This window comes from Asterias amurensis, chromosome 6 (assembly GCF_032118995.1).
Source record: "Asterias amurensis chromosome 6, ASM3211899v1".
Classification (NCBI taxonomy): Eukaryota; Metazoa; Echinodermata; class Asteroidea; order Forcipulatida; family Asteriidae; genus Asterias; species Asterias amurensis.
The window spans coordinates 15,854,968-15,880,366 of NC_092653.1; the positions used below are offsets into that span (position 1 = coordinate 15,854,968).

Sequence of the window (25,399 nt, forward strand, 5' to 3'; positions counted from 1 at the left end):
TTAAATTTCACAGAGGTTTTCCACAGCAGTAGAGATAAGTAGACCAAAGTGAAGGATTTATTTTTTGTGTGGGAACAAAATAACTGCCCATTTCTTTCACCAGGCTGACATAAAAAGATTTAAAGTTAATTCAGCTAAACCTCTGCTATGAAAGGTTTGCGGTTAACACCATGTAATGATAATCTCTAAATGAGTTGGGGTGGTTCTGAAAAGAATCGTTGGTTTCAACTGAACAATTCGATCAGTATGCTCTGATTGTCTTCTGGTCAACTTCTGATTGTCTTCTGGAGAAAGCTTTCTCCAGAAGGCGATCAGAGCATACTGATTGAAAATCGATTCGAAAGCAATGGTTCTTTTCAGAACCACCCCAACTCGTTTAGAGATAATCATTACATGGTGTTACTGCAAACCTTTCCATATCGTTTTCGGATGGGTTGTGAAGCCACAGCACAGGTCCGATGCCTTGTGTGCTGTGTAATCAGCGTGTAATTGCTTATTAAAGGCAGTGGACACTATCAAGCTTGGGCACTATTGATAATTACTCAAAATAATTAGCATAAAACCTTACTTGGTAATGAGTAATGGGGAGCTGTTGATAGTATCAAACATTGTGAGAAACGGCTGAAGTAACATAGTTTTCGAGAAAGAAGTAATTTTCCATGGAAAAAAACTTTCTGCTCGGTACTCACTGTAGTTTTTCTGTCAATCGGACGATTTTTGACTTCTCAATGTGCCCAACGCTTTTTTTTGTCACCAAGCGGGTACCAGCCAATTGGATTAACGAACTGCAGAGCGGCAGCCGAGTCGGACCAAACCATTATGTAAAAGGGGTGTTACAAGGCAGTGCAAGCTATATGCATGAACAGCGTATATTGTAAACGGACAGCGCCCACGCACTGTCGCATAACCTTGGAACACCCCTTGTACAGAATGATTTAGTCCAACTCGGCTGGGGCTTTGCCTGCAGGTCGTCGATCTAGTAGGCTGGTGCCAGCGTGTACAGCACTTCGTGATCCAAAAAATAAAGCGTTCAGCATATATTATTGAGAAGTCAAAAAATGTGAGTCGCGACAGAAAAACAACAGTGAGTACCGTGCAGAAAATTTCCCTTTTAGTTTTAGATTTAGAAGATGTTTTTTAATTTCACCCGACAAAAAGGCAATGGAAGCATAATAATGAATGTATATTGATAGTTGCGATAACGTAACCCTCCTCCGACGGCCGCCAGGAGATGGAGATGGCTCACGGGGGAGCCTTTATATTGTTTTTAGAAGTAGACACTGCCAGTGTCACAGTGACAGTAGTTAGTGACACATTCAGTGACACACACACAGTCATCCGTCCATTCAATATTGCAATTGCATGGAGAGGAATATAGTGACGTTAGAAAGTCGTTTTTGGTACATACATATCAATCATAAACCACTTCTGCAAAGTTCTACACATTCCATATTTACAGCAAATAATTGTTTTTCATAACATTTACAGAAATACGTGAAGTATACAGACGAAAAATACAGCAATATGGGGAAAATCTACTCACCGAAATGCCATTTCTTAACATTATTTTCCCATAATAATGTTCCAGACGTCTCTCGGTATTTTCGCATAGGATTTGTGCGCAAAATTCACTCCTTCAAACTGGGTGACCTTACTATTTTTCTCAAACGCCCTGGGCGATGACTGACAAGAGAGGGCGCGCGTCATAAACATTGGAAGAAGTCCATCTGAAATCGAAGTCTGCAAAGTTTTGTGTTTACAGAGAATTATTGCGTTAGAAATGACACAGAATGTTCAATGGTTTACTTACTTTCTGGACTTTAGTTGGACAACTGGGAACTTTTATACATAAACTAATGCTCACGGGTGTCCACTGTCCAATCTGCTATCAGACTCCCTCCAAATTCCAATTTGTTGAATTGGACAACTGCAAAGTGCAACTGTGAGTGTGACTTTACTGGAGGGGACAGCCATTGTTACTGTAAAAGTTAACTGTAGACATAGTTTGGTAGGCAACTGTTAGTGAGTCGATGAAAGGACCCTTGATTGCCGGTGAAAATGGAATTTGACATGCTTCAACACCCACTCCTACTGTTTCTTACTATCGGATCTGGTATTATAATTACGATGATTATATTTTGTTTTCAACGGAAGGAGACGCAAACAAAATCTGATAACAACAGTTTGTATTATGATAAATTCTCTAAATGCACTTCACCTGGCTGTGTAAGATGCAATAACTATGAACTATTGAAAACTGATCTGTCGGAAAGATTGTTGGCGTATGAGAAGGAGATAAGCAAAGACGGTGGTTGTAAAGGAATGGAATTAAAACGTGTACAAACTTCGATTGAGAACAGTGCGGAGGTGGATCAAGAACCAAGTGGATTGAACTCTTTACAGAAACCAAATGTTTTTACACTCGAAGGACTGGATGCCATTCCATGGTGTGATGACAAATTTTTATCTGAAATATCAGTTTTGGAAGGTGCCGTTCAGATTGTCATACAGGAATACGAAGAAATGCTCAACGAACAAAACATTGCGGAAGATTTCCAAGGATGGGTCGAGAATGACGTTCCAGACGGAATGTGGAGTGTATTTCATTTGTTCAACCAGGGACGTAAGATCGAGGAGAATTGTGCAAGATGCCCGAAGACAGTCGCAATTCTTGAGGAGATGGAATCGTTCATGAGTGGTTGTGTCTTTGGGAACGCAACGTTTTCCGTTCTGGAGGCAGGCACTCACATCACAGAGCACTATGGACCGTGCAACTTAAGGATCAGATGTCATCTTGGTGAGAGCTCTTAATAAATGGTTGGATAACAGTTGGATTCCCTGAAAAGACCTATGTCAAAAGAAAGCCAAGAACTCCTACATGTAGAACTATGAGGTTCATTCCACTATTGTCTCGTGGTGACGAACCTCATAGTTCTTGGAGTAATCTTGCTCTAGCTTTAGGTTACAGACTACATGGGATAGGCCCCAAGTCTGTCCTCGGTCAATTGCCAAAATTTATAACAGAATTACCCTCAATTGAATCAGAGCTGCTGTTGACCCACTCCTATTAAAGGGGCGATGTCCTCATGATCAAAGCAGGCCTATTGATGTACAGTACTATGGAATTTGAACATATAGTTACTGCATGTGCTCTCATAGATTTGATATTAAAGGAGGATGCGCGTGCAGAAACTGGGTGAGAGTTCATTACTACCTCCATGATTCCACACAGCTACTGGCACAGAGCCCCTTTAAATGGGTACCAAGTTGCCCCCCCCCCAACATGATTCAGACCTCGGTCGACTATAGGAAGCCAATGCTCTCCTTGAGATGTAAATCCTTGAAATTCAAGAGCGATGCTTATAACTGTGTACATTTTTTCTTCTTTATCTGATCACACACATCTACAGGTCTTCATATTCCTCGAGATTGCTGTACACTCACCGTAGCCCATCAGAGAAGGCACTGGAGGGAAGGGAAATGCCTCCTGTTTGACGACTCGTTCCTCCATGAAGCGAGACACGCTGGATCCCAAGCCCAAGGACCCCGGGTCGTGTTGCTGCTTGACTTCTGGCACCCAGATATCACAAGTGCCGAGAGGGATGCCTTGCGCCATTTGTTCCATTTGTAGGAGTGCGGAAAATTAACTGTGGAGCAGTTTTGGATTTGTCAGACTGCAAACCCTCAAGCGTCTCCAACAATGCACAGACACCCGGCTGAATCTAACAATCTCTGAATCTAAAACATTGTAATCAAATCAAATTTCCTTGATTTGTGTAACTAATAATTATAGACTTTAAAGACACTGGACACTATTGGTAATTGTTAAAGACCAGTCTTCTCACTTGGTGTATCTCAACATAAGCAAAAAATAACAAATCTGTGAAAATTTGAGCTCAATTGGTTGTCGAAGTTGTTTAAATAATGAAAGAAAAAACACCTTGTCACACGAAGTTGTGTGCTTTCAGATGCTTTATTTCAACATCAAATTAACGCGGAAAATTACTTCTTTCTCGAAAAGTATGTTACTTCAGAGGGAGCCGTTTCTCACAATGTTTTATACTATCAACCTCTCCCCATTACTCCTTATATCAAGTAAGGTTTTATGCTAATAACTATTTTGAGTAATTACCAATTGTGTCCACTGCCTGTAAACCAATGTTTGTGTAGAGACACGGTAAGGAGAGCCGGTCCTCTAATTAATAAAGGACGAGCATTCGCCAAAATACAATCAATATTAACAATAAATGAACAATGACAGCTAAGTAAAATATATCAAATAACTTCTCCTGTACAGGTTTTAATGGTAACCCATAGCAAACAACACAAAAAGTTATAACACTACAGTATATACATTACATAACATTACAGTGCACAGTGTAAGTTCACAAAAAGGTCAGCACACACAGATACGGACGCACGTGTGTGACAGTGCTGCCTGGCATACACACATGGTTTTACAAACAAAATGATCCAAATAGAGAGCTACAAAATCACAATAATTTGGGCATTAATGAGGGTAAAAACACAGAATAATACTCACAATTATCTCTACAACTCTATTGATCCCATATAAATAGATTTTTGGAGCATGGCCAGAGCCATGCTCCCTATAAAAATAGAGAGAATCACAGACCAAATAAATTAGTTGCTCTTCCAAGAAAAAGAGGGTGAATGTCATGTGACATCCCCAAAAGTAAACTTTATACAAGTCAAACAATGAGGGCGCACTTGGCGGATCACTACATTTGTATGGGAGAGATTGGCTCTTGTCAGCGTAGTGTTTATTTGATGATAATTTGCTGGAAGATATATTTGTTGTCACACATTCACTCATGGAGTACGGGGGAAAAAAAAGATCACGTGCGTGCCAAACCCAACTAAGCCTTTCGACCCTCATTGTCTACGGGATCACTATGGATCCGTATTCCATGAGCGCATGTGTGATATAGACCGTATTGAATTCAGCATCACCATTCAAATGTCTGACCTACAACATGGTGTGCGTGCACGTGTTGCAGAAATTAAACCAGGAATGATGAGCAGGCTGATCGATGATAAGTGCTTCATTGATGTAAGTATTTGGACGCGCATACAGTTTGCCCTACAAAATGGCAACTTTCATAGCACCAAACTACAAAGGGGTTATTCATTATTCAATACGGTCCATAAGGGATAGCGCAAACCCATTCCTACCATTTGCATGTACTGGTAAACAACCTTGCCCACTTCATACGTAATCAAGGATACACTGATACAAGTTCAAGTTTTCTTCCAAGTGAAAAGTTACTTTAATTAAGTAACACTGAGTAAAAAGTGCAAATGGCATGACATAATGTACAGTACACTACAGATGTTTACAAATCTATACAAATACAAAACAACATCAGTGAAGTTTTGAGGCAGATTTAGATTTCACCATAGCCACTACGTTGATATAAAATCTTCCTTTATGATGAATAAAGTACCACCGAGTCCTGTTATTTGATTTTTTTTCTTGATTTATTTTAGTTCCAGGTATAGTCCCCCCAGATTTCAGGATTTTTCTTGACTCTCAAAATGGTACAAGCAAGATTCATCAAAGGAACCAGACAGACTCGCTGAGTTCTGTGATGTTTATGTTTCCCCTGATTTCAGTTTTTTTTTACTGATTCCCAAAATGGCAAGATTTATCATGGGTGAGGATGTTCTAGAGTCGCTTCGCTGTCACTGATATATCCAGGACTACTTTAAGTTCTATAATTTTATGAAAATACTATAAACACTAAAATATAACTTTCTAAAATCTCCATAAAGTTCTAGTTAGTACATGTTACTCAGTTATCTTTATCTAACCAAATTGGATACCTTTGAAACACTCATTTTTGCTTAATTTTGTAATAAAAAATCATTGATATAGAGTATTACATGAGACAGAGAAATTGCACCATTATTATAACATATTAATGGAATACTACATGTACATGATTTTGTTTTGCTAACAAAACAGTTGCTGGCAGTGTAGAACCTGTAGAAGTTTGTGAACAACTGATTACCGATTACACAAATTGCAAAAAAAGAAGGAAGAAAATGCTCACTGAGCGATAAACTGTAAACAGGAAATGAGTTATTTTTACATCCATCAAATGTGACATTTCAGACAGAAATATTTCGAGGGATCTTTTCTACTAGATAGTAGAAAAGATATCATAAGACTAAGTTTTATGTAAATCTGTGATACATGTAATTGTTTTTCTTAACAACTCTGTAATGTTCCTTTAAAGGATTTGGGTACTCTTCGTAGGACACAAAACACAAGGTCCACAGATTTACATTAAACTTACACGGTTTGAAGATAATGATAGTAGAAAGCTTCTCTTAAATACTACTTGCTGAGATGCTGTAGTTTTTGAGAAATGGGTGAAACAATTCACACAAATTATTTTAGCATGTAAAACGAATTAACCGGTTATGGTATTTAAAAGATGTTTATTTTGTGAGAATGCTTAGTGCGTATAAGACCGAGTTTGAGCGAGCTCACACGCCGTGGTTTTTGCGATGTGCATGGCATGAAGTCGGGCTGTGCCAAGGGAGACTGCGAAGTTGTCTGACTCTAGCTGGCAGCTACCCCTTCTAATCAGTGAAAATTTGAGTGTGAAAATAAAGGAATTTGCAGCTTCCTCGGGAGATTTTTGTTAATAAATATTTGCAGCAAAATCACTGCAATGACGGCAATGTAAATACCATAACTGGTTAATACGTTTTACATGCCAAAACTGAGACAACAATTATTTTCATTACATTGCTTTACAGCAGACCCTAACATTATTTGATAAAGATTTAAAGCCATTATACACTATCGGAACACACAAAAAAAAAAAAAGTTCACAGATTTACAAATAACTCACATGGTTTACAGAAGGTCATGGTGAAAGCCTTCTCTTGAAATATTATTCCATGAAATGCTTTACTTTTTGAGAAAACATTAAAACAATATCAATTCTCGCTATCGAGAATTACGGATTTATTTTAAACACATGTCATGACACGGCGAATTGTGCGGAAACAAGTGTGGGTTTTCCCGTTATTTTCTCCCGACTCCGATGACCATATGAGCCTAAATTTTCACAGGTTTGTTATTTTATATATAAGATGTGATACACAAAGTGTGGGTCTTTGGACAGTACTGTTTACCGAAAGTGTCCAATGGCTTTAACACCACTCAGCTGAGCACAACTGCATCAAAATGTTTGGAGTAAAACAATCATTTTGTTCAAGAATCTTAAAACAGGACCATTGCTGTTGTCGTAGCAGACCTGTGGATGTACATGGAATCTAAATATGGTTTAAAGATGAAATTGAATTAATTTTTGCTGAAATTGACCCGGAAAACCTATAATCACCGACAAATCATTCTTAAGCCTTCAGGGCAGGAAGAAGTTGTTTTCTTTTAAACCTTTAAAGACCTTGACGAGGATACCATCACATTGCTTGAAGTGACCGCATAATCTATCTTGGTTTCTTGGTTTGTGCAATTCATCATCATAGAGGTTAAACCAATGTTTGTATGAGAGAGAGATTAGCTATAGACCGTTATCACGCTGTCACCATCTTGGTTATGTCCCTTGTTTCCATAACAGTAATGAATCCTAACATTGGTTGTGCAAACACGGCACCAGTCTATTATTTCATCCAGCCTCAGTTTGGTTACAATGAGTTGGAATGGAGTAAAATCAAGATGGCCACACTGTGATAAAGGTCTATTGCATGCTTAGTGTTTATATCCCCTTGTGGGGGTTTGACAAGTTCATCCGACAGGAAGATCATCCAAACAAACAAAAAACCCAACACCCAACAAACAAACAAACAAACAAACAACCATAAAAGTCGGAGGGGAGATTTCAGTCGAAGGTCAATTTGTGAATCTCTGAGCTGATAACTTCAGTCATCTGAATAGCCTGCCTGGCACGGTCTGAATCGATCAAACGAAGAGCTGCCTCGGCTGCTGCCCTCACATGAGAGATGATGTCCTTCCTCCTGGTTCGGAAAAAGACAATAATGGTTTAAAGGCACTGGACACCTTTGGTAATTATTCAAAATAATTGTTAGCATAAAAACTTACTTGGTAACTAGCATAGTTTTCGAGAAAGAGGTTATTTTCCACAAATTTGGAATCGAGACCTAAGAATTATATTTTGAGGTCCTGAAATCAAGCATATGAAAGCACACACTTTCGTATCACAAGGATGTATTTTCTTCCATTATAAACTCGCAACTTTGACAACCAACTGAGTTCAAATTTTCACAGGTTTTTTTGTTTTGTGCATGTACTGTTGAGATACACCAAGTGAGAAGACTGGTCTTTGACAATTACCAAAGGTGTCCAGTGTCTTTAAAGGGCTACAATTTGGGCAGAAAATCCACAAGTCCACTGGGCTTGTAGCTCAAAATCTGTACTGGACCAGAATTTGTTTTGCAAGACCAGCATCAAAATCAGAAAACAACTTTAACATTAATATTTACCTTGTTTTTATAAATGTTTTTTTTTAAAGGAACACGTTGCCTTGGATCGGACGAGTTGGTCAAAACAAAAGCGTTTGTAACCGTTTTTTATAAAATGCATATGGTTGGAAAGATGTTTTAAAAGTAGAATACAATGATCTACACAAGTTTGCCTCGAAATTGCGTGGTTTTCCTTCTACTGTGCGAACTGACATGGTCGGCCATTTATGGGGGTCAAAATTTTGACCCCCATAAATGGCCGACGTGTTAGTCGACGAGGTAAAAGGAAAATCATGCAATTTTGAGGCATGTTTGTGTGGATCATTATATTCTACTTTTACAACATCTTTCTACCCATATGCATTTTATAAAAAACGGTTACAAACGCTCTTCAAAGACCAACTCGACCGATCCAAGGCAACGTGTTCCTTTAATTTTGGGGTGGATTTCACACATCGGTGTGTATGGGTAAAAAACCAAAATGATTATATAATCCAGATTAAGAATTTCTGCCAAACTCACCAGACTTGTACAATATTGGGTACTGCAGACTCAATCTGCATGCGACCCAGGGATATGCAGGCAGCCTCTCTCACCAAGCGATCCGGATCAGACAGCATTTTCAGCATCCTCTGGGACACTCGTTTGCTCTTTATACCTACAGATTCATTGATTTAAAGGAAAAAGTATACCTTTGGTTTTTGGAGCCCTTTCAAATGTAGATATTTTGAACAAAACTAACTGGTGTGCACGTTTTTATAGGGTGTGTATCTGTTTGGTAATGACTGAAAACTTCCCCTACAGGAGATTTTATTATCCATGGCTTCCCTAACCATCAAAGAAAAATCACCTCCAAGTCCCAATGCCAAGTACAGGGTGATACTGAATGATTGTTGTTTACACACAACTATATTATCACTTCCTGTGGGCTGCCAAAAACTGTGCAACCTACTTGTTTATACTCCTAGTATTTCTTTATTTTGGAATGTTCTAGAAGACTTACTAACCATTCAATTGTGCCTCAGCGCCTTAGAGCAAACTTTTGATTTGGTGCTCTCTAAATGACCATGGGACAGCTCTCACAAAAAGTTCAGACTAGTCTCGTTCCGAGGACTAGTTACATGTACTCGTTCTAACTTGGGGATTAGCCATGTTTTTCAAATCTCCTAGGACTAGTCCTAACTCTTTGTGAAATCGTTGGCTTGATTGATTGATTAATTGACTGATTAATTGATTGATATAAGTGGCATAATTACCCGTTTTCCCTAAGGAAATAGCTGCAACGGCTCTCACATTAGCATCCTTATCATTGGACAAGTCCAACAAAACTGCAATGACTGACTGTGTCTTGAACTGCCCTGCATGTCACAACAAATAAAGAAGATAACAAATATTTGCATTGAATAATTGACTTTCATTAAATGTATTTTTTTGAAGATGACCCCCAAAATGGAGTGTGTAATGTTACCCACAAGAGCTAATCACAAATATGCCAGTGGTCATTCTGCAAAAGTATCTTTCCATTTAGGCTACAGAGCTAGTTAAAATGCGTGCTATATGGTGTCGTGGCCGCAGAGTGTTCAGAAGAGTGTGGGTTCGAATCTCGGTCGTGACATTTGTGTCCCTGAGCAAGATATTTAACTATATTGTAATTGCTTCTCTCCACCCAGGGGTAATTTGGTAACCGTTAGGGCTGAGATGGTTCTTGTGATTGATTTAGCGGAGTGGCACGTTGTAGCACAGGCTGTATACTCCCAAGAGGGAGCTGAGATGGCCCATTTGACTAGGGGTAATAATGTTTGAAGCTCTTTGAGACGCCCTTCAGGTGTAACAAAATCTGGTTATTATTTTTATTATTGTTTTATACTGGAACATCAAAACTAACCAACACCAGCAAGGATTCCTGTAAAAAAGAGAATGGTTCAGCGAGAATGATCACCCCTGGGAACAGGGTTGAAGCAAAACATAAATGAACGCCGTACCTAGCTTTTGTATAGCATCCAAGCGCACAGTACTCTCCATGTTGAATACCCCTCTCATGGCGATGGTGCCCTTCGCGTATGAGAGTAACCTGCTGAAGAAGCGATCTGGATCCCGAGGCTCGTTCGGATCATGGCAGCAGAACGTCTCATACGTGTGCTTGGTAATGATATTACGCATCAGCAAAATGTCACCGTACAGGAGATTCGTCAACCAATCAATCTTCTCTTTTGAGAATTTCTCCTTCAGCTGGTCGTCGTATTCCTCCAGGAACGCCTTTCGGAAGGTCACCCAAGGAACCTCGTTAAGGTCACCAAATTTATTCTCCCAAAAGTCCTTACACTCCCTGAGTGGGACTCCGGAGTGCAGTCTGGTTTTCCAAGCCTGAAAACAAATTGAAAGACAGATGCAGAGAATAAGCCATTTGCGAGTTAGTATACAAATTATGAATGTTTATGAGTGCAATGGTGCGAAATGTCCATGAGTTGAAAGATGGAATGTTCTATTCAACAAGGCGGAGCGAGTTGAATGAAACATTGCACGAATGAAAAAGATTCATTATTTGTTTTATATAACATCCAAGTAGATCTTTGTCATTTTGATTGGAGGATACAACTTGAAAACAAACAAAGCGTAGGCCTACATTCAATTGTGAAATTACACCCGTTTCTTTTGGGTCGGCCTGCAGGATTCAACAGTGACTATGTGCGTTCTTTACAGCTATTTTGAGACACGCAAACGCCGAATGTATGTGCCTTGTAACTGTGTTACCAAAGACACACACATGCAGTGATGTTTTCACTCAGTGTGCAATAGTACTTTTCGGATGGAACGAAAAATGCACGGTGAGTGACTCAGCGTGCAATAGTACTTTTATTTGCTATCATGTGACGGACAATCCTCCAATCAAATGGCAAGGATCTGCCTAGGTGTTATATAAATTTGAATAATGCCTGTTACAATGACTTGCTTAGACACAAAATACACATTACATTTGAATTCTTCAGACATTTGCTGTATGTCAAATGGTTCGGAGCAAGCCTTTGCATTGCAACTTCAAGATGAGCAAACCCCGATACCATTGTGCCTAACGCTTTCATTCAGAATTGTGTATGGGTGATAACCATCTCTTTTGAGACTAGGCAAAAGCTTGCCCCTAATCATGTGAAATAGCAACTGTCTCGATAGTCTGAGGAATTCAATTTTAAGTTGTGATCAAGCATTTCATGGAACCAGACAAAATGTAGATGTATGCAATAAAACTAATTTTTGAAAATTTCCTTTCAAAAGGTATTGGAGTTCTTTTTCGATACATGTATCGCCCAAAAATTTGAAGCAGTTAGGAAAACACAATCTATTTATTTTATATATATTATGTCAATCTGAATTTGGTTGTAAAATTAAAAGAAACAACCAATAAAGCAGTCTCCGAAACAGGCACTTGTAGACCGTTAGGGCAGCATTCTGCGCCTTGAACACCCAGCAGGGTGGATATGTGCGCATTACAAGTCTTTATTACCATCAGTATTATATTGACAGTGGTCTACAGTCACCATTAGGTGCAGACAATACGAATAGAAATTCGTCATAATGTTCTCCTGTAAACTCATTAGTGCTAAAATATTGATGAGTGGTAAAACCTAATAAGGTTAATGGGACTTTTGTTCTATGCCCTCATTTAATATTAATCAAACAAATTTCATCTCTAGTTGTTCATTATAATGATACAGACATTAACTCCGACATAACGCATAGGGACCTCACGGTGATGCTATATAAGAATGGTTTAGTTATTGTTATTATAACAAAAAATGCCTTAACCAGAACATAGAGTGAGTCTATGTTGCCAGTAAAGTTCCAGTGTTACGCTATACAAAAATTGGGGTTTGGCAAACCAAAACCTTGTAAAGTCCATGTTAATGTGCACAACAGTTTAAATCTCCTGTCAAAGCTACACTCATCTGAATGAGATTTCTACTTAAACTGTGGAGGAACACTCTCAGAAATAAAACAGAGTTTCAAGGAGCAACAGCGGAAAGCAGACTGGGAGATTTGTGCCTGACCATCTTGGACTTCATCACTTATTTATGATTGCTGTCTACATTGAACTTTCTCAGTTAAGGGTTATTAAAGTTATCTGGCATTCAGAAACTACACCAAACTTTTCAGCAGCAAAGAGGAGAATCGAAGATTCTTTCCCAAACAGCATCACTTGATTAGAAAAATTCAAAGACTGAGTGCAATTGCCCATCAGTCTAAAGAATAACTCCAACATATCTTCACATGAAGTCAGAAAAGATCTTGTTACATCCACATGTACAGTTCTTCATTGATGAAAGTTGACAACTACGATCGATCACTACCAGCATCAGTTTAAGACTATAACATCGGGCAAACGTTAGTGATCAAAGTATTGAAAATGTATGAACGGGCTTCTATTATTGGAGTTGTACAAACAGTTGGAGTCGTTCTCAACACTCTAGCTTGGCTGGTCATCCTTCGCACCAAAAGCCTTCATAATATGACAAACTACTTGCTGGCATATCTTGCCGTTATTGACAGCATTTATTGCTGTAACTTTATTTTGAACATTGCAACAGCTAAAAGCCATCAAACAGAAAGTTTCATTGGAAGAGAGAGTTATTGTCTGACTGTCAATAGTGGCTTCATAGTGATATTAACAGCCTACTCATCAAGTTATGGTCTGTGTCTGGTGACTTATGAACGATATATAGGAATAGTGCATCCACTACACTATCCAAGAGTGTTGTCTCCTAAAAAGGTTATCTGAATCATTTTCATAGCATTAGGGATTTCATTTCTATGTTCAAGCCCTCGTTTGTTCAAAATGAATGCTAGCAATGATACCAGCTGGCTTGGTTGTAAACCGTCTGACTCATTTGACACCATCGAGAGTGCAACAGTTGTGCTCTTCTTTCTCTGTGGCTATTTGCTGCCCATTCTTTGTATGGCTTGGGCTTACTACAAGATCCAAGCCACTCTCAAGAGAAGCGCTCAACAGCTCAAACAACAGAATGTACAAGGAGCATCCCTTGAGCTTTTTAGGGCCAGACAGAATGTGATCAGCATGCTTACTATTGTCATGGGTGCACTGTTTATTCTGTGGACACCACTGGCTTTTTATCACATTATCTGCTTACCAAGTGCAATGACAGAATGGTGCAACAGCTTTTCAGTCGGTCTGGTTTCTGTAATTAACTCCATGTACAAAATGAACTCTGTTATCAATCCCATCATTTACATCTTCAAATACAAGAAGTTTCGGAAAGGTCTTCAAGACATGCTGTGTTGTTGCATTGGTCAACCTCGTAGGCCAAATCGGATTGGTGTTCAGATTGCTATGAATGAACAAAACCTGTAAGATGGACAGCAGGAGCCCTCAATTCTCATCAAACCATGCTCAAAATACTAATAATCTGACAGGGATAAGATCCTTGAGCTCGCTGTAGACATTGTTTTGTGTTTTACTCATCATTTTATTCCAGAATTATTGCCATTTTAGGTTTTTTTTAATCATTGTAAACTTAATAGATGTTAAATTTGCACTGGGGATAAAGAATATAAATTTTAGATTTCACCCTTACATCGATGTGTGTGAGCACTGTATCCTCAGCACTTTCTCGAGTCCTGTGAAAAGATATCACAGGCATATTACTCCATTGGGATTCAAACCCACGACCCTTGCAATTCTAGAGCAGTGTCCTACTAGTTAGACTACAGAGATTGCCCAGTAGCTAGAGGCAGGTCGAGTTCGAAATTTAATTTATCCCTGAAGCAAAAACCAAAATTAATATTGTAAAATTAAGTTGTATGTATCATGTAGCAGGCAATGTGCTGACCTTTGGCCTTAAAGGCATTTGACCCTGTTGGTAAGTACTCAAAATATTTATTAGCATAGACTTACTTGGTAACGAGCATTGGAGAGCTCTTGAATGTGTAAAACATTGTGAGAAACAACTCCCTCTGAATTAAAGTAGTTTTTGAGAAAAAGGTACTTTCTCACTGAAACATTTGAATCTGAGAACAAATTCAGGCCTGAAGCATCTGAAAGCACCCACATTTGTGCAAAAAGGGTGTTTTTTCTTTCATTATTGGCTTGCAACTTCGGTATGACAAATTGAGCTCAAATTTCACAGTATTATTTTGTGTATGCATTGTTGGGATACACCAAGTGAGAATACTGGTCTTTTACAATTAGAAAATAATATTATTCATGGTTTATTAAAAATACTGCAGTACAGCGGCTAAAAGCCAAAATGTACAGTTAACAACCAAAAACAGTCAGTAAAAATGTTACATATAATACATAAAAAAGAATAAAACATCAAATAGTGATATATGAAATATCAAATATGTCTGGTACCTTTAAATGACTGTACCGTGCATTTTGTATTGTGCAATGTGTACTGTGTGCTGTACCTTGATTGGAGTAATAAAATCAATTCATTAGTGCAGGAGATAACATTATAACTTGTGGGTCATCATAAAGATTTTACTTTTAGCGTGATTTGGTCAATAGGGGCCTACTGGTCAATTTAAAATCAATTCCTGTATGATAAAAAAAAACAACACTTAAGGGCCTGCATTTTTAAAAGGTTTTGTGTTTGGTAAACAAAACCTTGTCAACTCCAATTGTGTTAATAGGGGCAGCAGTTGAAATCTTCCGTCAAGTCACACTCATTCAATTCAATTAAGTTATTGTCCATTAACAAGATCAAAATGGTAAAATTGACCTGCTAAACATGGATGAAAGCTCACAAAACAGATGCACTACAAAATACAGTCTGGATGAGATTTCTATTATAACTGTGCAACGTGAGGAACACTCTCATTAATAGTACAGAGTTTCAAGGAACATCAGCAGAGAGCAGACTTGGAGATCTGTGGCTGACCATCTTCGACTTTGTCACCTATGTATGATTGCTGTCAACAATAGACTTGTTCTAAGTTTATTCAAGTTCTACCTAGAAACTACGTACAACATTTCAGCAGCAAACAGTATTAAAGAAACTAAGCAACATCACTTGGTGCAGAAAACTCAAAGACTGTTTGCGTTTGCCCATCAGACTGAAGAATAACCCCAACATATCTTTGTGTGTTTGTGATCGAAAACGGAAGTGAGAAAAAATCTTATTACATCAACATGTACAGTTGTTCATGGATGAAAGTTGACAACTACGATCGATCACTACCAGCATCAGTTTAAGACTATAACATCGGGCAAACGATAGTGTTCAAAGTATTGAAAATGTATGAACGGGCTTCTATTATTGGAATTGTACAAGGAACCATTGGAATGATTCTCAACACTCTAGCTTGGCTGGTCATCCTTCGTACTTACATTGTACCTGTCAAATGTGATGACATAAGCACTTAAGCTTTTTGCATCTGTAAACTTTCAGTAAATCAATGACATATTCTGATTGCCAGGCTCTGAGTCTGACAAACAAAACCTTGTCAAGACTATGTGTGACATGTTAATGGGGACAACGGTTGAAATCTCCTGTCAAACCTACACTCATCTGAATGAGATTTCTACTGAAACTGTGGAGGAACACTCTCAGAACCAAAACAGAGTTTCAAGGAACAGCAGCAGAGAGCAAACTGGGAGATCTGTGGCTGACCATTTTGGACATCATCACTTAAATATGATTGCTGTCAACAACGGACTTGTTCTCAGTTCATATAAGGCTTTTGATGAAGTTATCTGGTCATTAAAAACAACATAAAACACTCCAGCAGCCATCGTTGAAGATACACAACATCACTTGGTGTAGAAAATTCAAGGACTGTTTGCATTCGCCCATCAGACTGAAGAATAACTCCAACATATCTTCTGTTTGTGTGATCAACACATGAAGTGAGAAATGATCTCTGGCATCCACAATTACAGAACTTCCTTGATGAACGTTGACAACTCCGATCAATCACTACTAGCATCAGTTCAGGATTGTAGTTGATATTTCAGAGGCAAATAGCGGCTGTTAACAGTAATCAAAAACTGAAAATGTATGAATGGATTAATATCTCTTATTTTGTACAAGCAACTATTGGAATCGTTCTCAACACTCTAGCTTGGCTGGTCATCCTTCGCACCAAAAGCCTTCATAATATGACAAACTACTTGTTGGCATATCTTGCTGTTGTTGACAGCATTTATTGCTTTGAATTCATTTTGCTTTATGTCACAACTATGACCCAGCTACCAGAGAATTTCATTGGTAGAGAGATCTATTGTCGGACTGTCAGCAGCGGCTTTATAGGTTTAATATCAGCCTACTCATCTAGTTATGCTCTGTGTCTGGTGACCTATGAACGATATATAGGAATAGTGCATCCATTGCACTATCCAAGAAAGATGTCTCCTAAAAAAGTTATCTTGATCACTTTTATAGCATTAGGGGTTTCATTTCTATTTTCAAGCCCAAGTTTGTTCACATGGAATGCTAGCAATGATACCAGCTCGCTTGGTTGTAAACTGTCTGACTCATTTGATGTAACATTTGTGCTCTTTTTTCTATTCGCCTACCTGCTGCCCATCCTTTTTATGAGTTGGGCTTACTACAAGATCCAAGCCACTCTCAAGAGAAGTGCTCAACAACTCCAACAACAGAATGTACAAGGAGCAGCCCTTGAGCTTTTTAGGGCCAGACAGAATGTGATCAGCATGCTAAGGATTGTCATGGGTGCTTTGTTTATTCTGTGGACACCACTGTCTTTTTTGTCCATTATCTGCTTGACAGGTGCAACGACAGAAAGGTGCTACATCAATTCTTTAATCTCTGTGGTTTATGTATTCAGCTCCATGTACAAAATGAACTCGGTGATCAATATCTTCAAATATAAGAAGTTTCGGAAAGGTCTTCAAGACATGCTGTGTTGTTGGATTGGTCGACCTCCAAGGCCAAATCGGATTGGTGTTCAGATTGCTATGAATGAACAAAACCTGTAAGATGGACAGCAGGAGCCCTCAATTCTCATCAAACCATGCTCAAAATACTAATAATCTGAGAGGGATAAGATCCTAGAGCTCGCTGTTGATATTGTTTCGTGTTTTACTCATCATTTTATTCCAGAATTATTGCCATTTTTAGGGCTTATTGAATAATTGTAAACTTAATAGATGTTAAATATGCATTGGGGATAAAGAATATAAATTTTAGATTTCACCCTTACATCGATGTGTGTGAGCACTGTATCCTCAGCACTTTCTCAAGTCCTGTGAAAAGATATCACAGGCATATTACTCGACTGGGATTCGAACCCACGACCCTTGCAATTCTAGAGCAGTGTCCTACTAGTTAGACCACAGAGACTGCCCGGTAGCTAGAGGCAGTTCGATTCCCATGTTTTTGCAGCGGGTACTGTAACAAATTTATAGATGTCAAGTTTATCCCTGATGCAAAAACCAAAATTAATATTGTTAAAATTAAGTTGTATGTTTCATGTAGCTGGCAATGTGTTGACCTTTTGCCTTAAAGGCATTGGACACTTTTGGTAATTACGAAAAAATATTTATTAGCGTTATAGACTTACTTGGTAACGAGCATTGGAGAGCTCTTGATAGTGTAAAACATTGTGAGACCTGACTCCCTCTGAATTAAAGTAGTTTTGAGAAAGAGGTAATTTCTCACTAAAACATTTGAATCTGAGGAAAAATTCAGGCCTGAAGGCTTTCTCAGGCATCTGAAAGCACACACATTTGTGCAACAAGGGTGTATTTTCTTTCATTATTGTCAGATATCTTGCTACTTCGATATGACAAATTGAGCCAAAATTTCACAAGTTTTGTATGCATTGTTGGGTTACACCTAGTGACAATTAGCAAATTATAATTCGTGGTTTATTAAAATACTGCAATACAGCGGCTAAAAGCCGAAATGTACAGTACAGATTACAAAAACCAGTTAGTAAAAATAGTACATATAATACATAGAAAAATGTAACATAAAAAAGTGAGATATGATATATCAAATATGTCCAGTACCTGTAAATGACTGTGCATTTGTATTGTGCAATGTGTACTGTGTGCTACATGTATACCTTGATTGGAGTAATACAATCAGTTCAAGTGCAGGAGATAAAATTATTTTCTGGGGCCTCATCATCAAGATTTGGCTTTTAGTGTGATTTGGTCAATACTCGTCAATTTAAAATCAAGGGCCTGTCTCCTTCCTGTATGATGAAAAAAAAATCACTTACGGGCTTGTATTTTTAAAAGGTTTTGAGTTTGGCAAACAAAACCTTGTCAGCTCATATTGTGTTAATAAGAGCAGCAGTTGAAATCTTCTGTCAAGTCACACTCATTCAATTCAATTAAGTTATTGTCCAGTAACAAGATGAAAATGGTAAAATTTACATGCTAAACATTGATAAAAGCTCGCAAAACAGATCCACTACAAAACACAGTCTGGATGAGATTCATCCAGATAACATCGGGCAAACGATAGTGTTCAAAGTATTGAAAATGTATGAGTGGGCTTCTATTATTGGAATTGTACAAGGAACCATTGGAATGATTCTCAACACTCTAGCTTGGCTGGTCATCCTTCGCACCAAAAGCCTTCATAATATGACAAACTACTTGCTGGCATAACTTGCTGTTGTTGACAGCATTTATTGCTGTAACTTAATTTGGATCAATGCAACAGCGGAGAAGTACCTACATGTACCAGAGAGTTTCATTGGTAGAGAGATCTATTGTCGGATTGTCAGAAGCGGCTTTATAGGGCAAGTGTTAGTCTACTCATCTAGTTATGCTCTGTGTCTGGTGACCTATGAACGATATATAGGAATAGTGCATCCACTGCACTATCCCAGAATGATGTCTGCTAAAAAAGTTATCTGCTTCATTTCCATTGCGCTTGGAGTTTCAATCTTATTTTCACACCCAAGTCTGTTTGCAATGAATGCTAACAATGATACCAGCAGTGTTGTTTGTAAACAAACTAACTCATTTGTCAGAGTGAGGGAGGTACAGTCTGTGCTCGCCATTTTACTTCTCTACCTGTTGCCTGTCATTTTTATGAGCCGGGCTTACTACAAGATCCAAGCCACTCTCAAGAGAAGCGCTCAACAACTTCAACAACAGAATGTACAAGGAGCAGCCCTTGAGCTTTTACAGGCAAGACAGAATGTTATCAGCATGCTTAAGATTGTTATGGGTGCATTGGTTGTGCTGTGGACACCACTTATTTTCCATTTTATTATCTGATTACCAAATGCAATGACGGAATGGTGCTTATCCGATTCTTCACTCAAACTGACTATTGTATCCCAATTCATGTACAACGTGAACTCAGTGATCAATCCAATCATTTACATCTTTAAATACAAGAAGTTTCGGAAAGGTCTTCAAGACATGCTGTGTTGTTGCATTGGGCGACCTCCAAGGCCAAACCAGATCGGTGTTTATATTGCTATGAATGAACAAAACGTGTTAGAAGAACACTAGGAGCAATCAATCACATTATGCACCCCAAAGTGTTCATCTTAGAGTAGATTAAGCTATAGAACACATAGGCCCTTTTCGAAACCAGGCTTCGGCTTTGGATTTGGCTCAGGCTAGCTTGGCCTTGCTGGTTCTGACAATTGCACGTGCTTTGTGTATTCGCGCTCAGGGCTTGAGACGAGAGAACGGAGCCTCAAGCCGAATCCAAAGCCGAAGTTTTGGTTTTAAAAAAGGCCATAGAGTAATTGTTGTTGATCATTCATCTGTATTGAAAACAGCGCCCTCTGGTATTCCAAAGGGTATTCATTCTAAAGCCCCAGTCACCCTTTTTCAGAATCAGCAGGAACGAAGAAGAACCAGCCGGAATGAGGAATTTTCAAAACTCATGTCATATTCGGGAGGGAATTTCAAATTGACCAAGCTTTTTAAGAATGATGTTCGATAAACCTCAAATGCAGTCAGAACTCCTCTGGAATGTCCACTAAATGTGGTTGAACGTCAACAAATTCAAACAGATAGCAGCTTGAATATTAAGAATGTACTGCGAAGGCTCCCCTTAGGGTATGAAATGCTGCAGAATCTAGCATTTTCATCATTGTAAGCCCAACACCACTGGTTATGGACCCCTGGACCAACAGCTGATTTCAATTTTCCCTTGAATGCGATCAGAATGTCTCAAATGCTGTTGGAATGCCATAAGAAGAGTGCAGTTAGAATAAACACTTAGAATGCTGTTACCACTTCAAATGACTTTGAAAGTTTTTAGCAAGAGCAAAATATTCTGACCGGCCACAAGAATGGGCTCGAATATTTGGAATGCACCCAGAATGCAGTCAGAAAGTTCAGAATGCACTTCGAACATCCAGGTACATACAACAAATTTTTATTCCAATGGCATTCCAGCACATTCTGCCTTATGTGTGACTAGGGTTTAAGGATAAACTAAAAACAAAAACAAAGAAGCAGTCAGAAACAGCGCTCTCAAAAAAAGTTGACCTTGGGTCAATTTCACAAAGACCTAAGATTGATTTTAACTGCAAATCAATCGCAGTTGCACAATAATGAGTGATGTTTCATCAGACTTCAACTTGTGAACATTTTCTCACCATTGCACTCACATACATTGACTATTTGTAATTCAATGAGCACTGTCATTGAGAAAGCACAGTTTCAAGGAATAACAGCAGAGAGCAGACTAGGAGATCTATACAGCTATTAGCAAATGACAGTTATTGTTCTCTTATAAATGAGTTATTACTTCAAAAGAAGCTTTAATCTAAAACTAATTCAGCAATTTCTCAGAATTGCGGTTACACCTATTAGCAAATGAGAGTTATTGTTCTCTTATAAATGAGTTATTTCTTCAAAGGAAGCTATAATCTAAAATTAATTCAGCAATTTCGCAGGATTGCAAGAGGTGTGTTTATTGAATATGATATACCACCAAAGCAGATTCTTGTCATTTGACTGGATGATTGTTGGTCAAGTGGCATTCATTAGTAACACCTAATTACAAGGTTTATGTCATGATGTTTCATCAGACTTCAACTTGTGAACATTTTCTCACCATTGCACTCACATACATTGACTATTTGTAATTCAATGAGCACTGTCATTGAGAAAGCACAGTTTCAAGGAATAACAGCAGAGAGCAGACTAGGAGATCTATACAGCTATTAGCAAATGACAGTTATTGTTCTCTTATAAATGAGTTATTACTTCAAAAGAAGCTTTAATCTAAAACTAATTCAGCAATTTCTCAGAATTGCGGTTACACCTATTAGCAAATGAGAGTTATTGTTCTCTTATAAATGAGTTATTTCTTCAAAGGAAGCTATAATCTAAAATTAATTCAGCAATTTCGCAGGATTGCAAGAGGTGTGTTTATTGAATATGATATACCACCAAAGCAGATTCTTGTCATTTGACTGGATGATTGTTGGTCAAGTGGCATTCATTAGTAACACCTAATTACAAGGTTTATGTCATGATGTTTCATCAGACTTCAACTTGTGAACATTTTCTCACCATTGCACTCACATACATTGACTATTTGTAATTTAATGAGCGCTGTCATTGAGATAGCACAGTTTCAAAGAATAACAGCAGAGAGCAGACTAGGAGATCTATACAGCTATTAGCAAATGACAGTTATTGTTCTCTTATAAATGAGTTATTACTTCAAAAGAAGCTTTAATCTAAAATTAATTCAGCAATTTCTCAGGATTGCGGTTACACCTATTAGCAAATGAGAGTTATTGTTCTCTTATAAATGAGTTATTTCTTCAAAGGAAGCTATAATCTAAAATTAATTCATCAGTTACGCAGGATTGCAAGAGGTGTGTTTATATTGAATATGATATACCACCAAAGTAGATTCTTGTCATTTGACTGAATGATTGTTGGGCAAGTGGCATTCATTAGTAACACCTTTACAAGGTTTATGTCATGATGTTCCATCAGACTTCAACTTGTGAACATTTTCTCAATATTGCACTCACATACATTGACTATTTGTAATCCAATGAAGGCCGTCATTGAGATGAGCACAGTTTCAAGGAATAACAGCAGAGAGCAGACTAGAAGATCTTTGGCTGACCATCTTAGACTTCAACACTTATTTATGATTGCTGTCAACATTGAACTTGTTCTCAGTTTATGTGTAAAACGACCGAAGTTCACTGGCATTTAGAAACTGCATCAAACATTTCGGCAGCAGACAGTAGTATTGAAGATTCTTACTGCAACATCACTTGGTGTAATACATTCAAAGACTGTTTGCATTCGGCAATCATACTGAAGAATATCTCTATTACATCTTTTGAGAATGTGATCAAAATGTGAAGTGAGAAATCATCGCACATTAACATATGTACAGTTCTTCATTGATAAAAGTGGACAACGACGAACAATCACTCAAGACTGCAGCTCTGGCAAACAAAAAGATTCAAAATACTAAAAATGGAATTGGAAACTATCATTAAAATTATACAAGGAGCAGTTGGAATGTTTCTCAACACTCTAGCTTGGCTGGTCATCCTTCGCACCAAAAGCCTTCATAATGTGACAAACTACTTGCTGGCATATCTTGCTGTTGTTGACTGCATTTTTTGCTGTCACTTAGTTTGGATCAATGTCGCAGCTGAGACTTACCTACCAGAGAGTTTGATTGGTAGAGAGATCTACTGTCGAATGGTCAGGAGCGGCTTTATATTTGTTTGTACACTCTACTCATCAAGTTATGCTCTGTGTCTGGTGACCTATGAACGATATATAGGAATAGTGCATCCATTGCACTATCCCAGAATGATGTCTCCTAAAAAAGTTATCATGATCATTTTCGTAGCATTAGGGATGTCCATTCTCTTTCCAAGCCCACGTTTTTTCACATGGAACTTTAGCAATGATACAAACAGTGTTAATGGTTGCAAACGGATTTACTCATCTAAGACATTGGAGGATGTGCTCTACCTTCTATTTGCCTACCTGCTGCCAATCCTTTTCATGAGCTGGGCTTACTACAAGATCCAAGCCACTCTCAAGAAACGTGCTCAAGAATTCCAACTGCATAATGTACAAGGAGCAGCCCTTAGGCTTTTACAGGCAAGACAGAATGTGATCAGCATGCTTAAGATTGTCATGGGTGCATTGGTTGTTCTGTGGACACCAGCGTCTTTGTATGTGGCAATCTGCCTACCAGATGCAATGCAAGAATGGTGCTACATTCATTATTCAGTCACTCTAAACTTTGCATTCGAAATCATGTACAAAATGAACTCTGTGGTCAATCCCATCATTTACATCTTCAAGTACAAGAAGTTTCGGAAAGGTCTTCAAGACATGCTGTGTTCTTGCATTGGTGGACCTCTAAGGCCAGACCCGATTGGTGTGCAGATTGCTATGAATGAATGGAACATTTTAGATGAACAGCAGGAGACCTCAATCACATCAAACCATGCACCATAACCATTCTTTAGTCCTACACTTTAAGTTTTGTCCACACAGGTAAATACAGTTTCTTGAATCATACAATTGTAAACAAACACTGTGTCAAAAACTTAAAGCCTTTTGATTCAGTCAACCATAATTTTCTTTAGTGGCCAATGAATGCCTACAATATGCATCCCAATGTGTTCATCGTAGAGTATATTGAGCAATTGAAAACATAGAGTAATTGTGGATGGTACATGTACTTCATCTAATTTTAAAACAGTGCCCTCTGGTATTCCACAGGGTTCCATTCTATGGACAAATAAAAAAAAAAAAAAAAAAAAAGCAGTCTCAGCAACAGCACTTTTAAAAATAGTTGAGCTCTACAGAATATTGACAGTGATGTAAATTCGACATGAGTACAAACGGTGAGAAATTTAGATCATTCATAATGTCCTCCTATCCTACTCGCTAGTGCTAAATATATTGATGAGATATTAGTTCCCACCAACAACAACCTGTTGAAGGTTTAATGGGGGGGGGGGGTGGCTTTTATTTAATGTGCTCTTTTAATAATCATTGATACTGACAATACAAGGAGCAAGTTCGAGTGTGCACAATGGTTAACTAAAGGTTGACCATTTTGACTCGCACCCAGGCTAGCCGACCATTGGTTGACTACTGTGGTAGACCATTTGGAACCAGCCTCGAGCCCATGGTTTCTTCACTGGTCCCAACTGCATGTTCCATTCTAACATGTGTTAAGCGCAGAGGGGAACCAGTGACACTTTAGCGAAAAGGTGGAAGGTTGACTAGACTACCAAACAAGTCGTTCGGGTGAGTACGTCACTGCGCATGTGCGTTGCTAGTCTGTGGTCGACCACTGGTGGACTAAATGTGCCCACTCGAACTTGCTCAAGAAATGCCTTAGAAACAACTCAGAATGAGCTTTTGACGCCGGTCAAAGGTTTTATTATGACATTACAAAAAAACTGCTATAAGAATTTTAGCTTTAAGCGAGAGACAGTTATTGTTCTCTTATGAGCTATTACTTCATTCCTTGAAAGAAGCTTTCATCAAAAAGCAATTCAGCAATTTTGCAGGGGTGTGTTATGGTGTGTTTATTGAATACAATTCAATTCAATTTGGTTTGTTACTGTTCAATTAAAAGTCAAAATTACACAACAGTAGTTAAAAGGCTAAAATTGACGAGCTTCAATTTGTTTGCATCCTTTGGTAAATGGGGCTATATAAATCCTGTTATTATTATTATTATTTCTTTTTAATCTCACTCAAAGTCTGTAAAACCATAGGTAAAACAAAGAAGGTAGAACCAAAAAGCAATAAAACATGAAAGGGGAGACCGAACACAATGATACTAACTACAAGATAGCACAAAAGGCACTGTTCAAAAATTAGGTAAGCAAACAATGTTAATGAATGGACCTCACGACCGCAGCAGGGCTTACAACAGTAAAAGGGGAAAACGATACAAAGGCACATTTAGAATATGATATACCACCAACGCAGATTCTC

General features: G+C 38.3%; 3 protein-coding genes across 7 annotated transcripts in view; 1 reads left to right on the forward strand and 2 right to left on the reverse strand.

Annotated features, from left to right (window-relative positions):
• LOC139938779 (synergin gamma-like) overlaps positions 1–1,584 on the reverse strand; it is a 34,011-nt gene extending 32,427 nt beyond the window's left edge. For 3 of the 4 annotated variants that reach the window (XM_071934403.1, XM_071934406.1, XM_071934402.1), the window contains exon 1: positions 1,544–1,584. In XM_071934403.1, coding sequence (XP_071790504.1) covers positions 1,544–1,554 — 11 coding nt within the window. In that variant the 5' untranslated portion in view covers positions 1,555–1,584. The remainder of the gene's footprint in view (positions 1–1,543) is intronic. The other variant, XM_071934405.1, reaches the window with a different exon arrangement.
• A 143-nt stretch (positions 1,585–1,727) lies between these two features.
• On the forward strand, positions 1,728–4,605 carry LOC139938782 (aspartate beta-hydroxylase domain-containing protein 2-like). Its single transcript, XM_071934410.1, has 2 exons — positions 1,728–2,797; positions 3,411–4,605. Exons 1-2 carry the CDS (start codon positions 2,059–2,061, stop codon positions 3,629–3,631), a joined length of 960 nt encoding a protein of 319 aa, XP_071790511.1. The 5' UTR covers positions 1,728–2,058; the 3' UTR covers positions 3,632–4,605.
• Positions 3,687–25,399, reverse strand: part of LOC139938781 (uncharacterized) — a 46,897-nt gene continuing 25,184 nt past the window's right edge. The window contains exons 6-9 of one of the 2 annotated variants that reach the window (XM_071934409.1): positions 10,464–10,845; positions 9,738–9,839; positions 9,004–9,139; positions 3,687–8,016 (exon numbers count right to left, since the gene is read on the reverse strand). In XM_071934409.1, the coding sequence (XP_071790510.1) occupies positions 7,881–8,016; positions 9,004–9,139; positions 9,738–9,839; positions 10,464–10,845 (756 nt within the window). In that variant the 3' untranslated portion in view covers positions 3,687–7,880. The remainder of the gene's footprint in view (positions 8,017–9,003; positions 9,140–9,737; positions 9,840–10,463; positions 10,846–25,399) is intronic. The other variant, XM_071934408.1, reaches the window with a different exon arrangement.

What these genes read in the sequence shown, in the direction of transcription:
- LOC139938782 (XM_071934410.1), top strand. Translation starts at nt 2,059, where the DNA reads ATGGAATTTGACATGCTTCAACACCCACTCCTACTGTTTCTTACTATC. An exon ending in AAGGATCAGATGTCATCTTG is followed by an intron (nt 2,798 to 3,410) that starts GTGAGAGCTCTT and finishes ACACATCTACAG; the next exon opens with GTCTTCATATTCCTCGAGAT.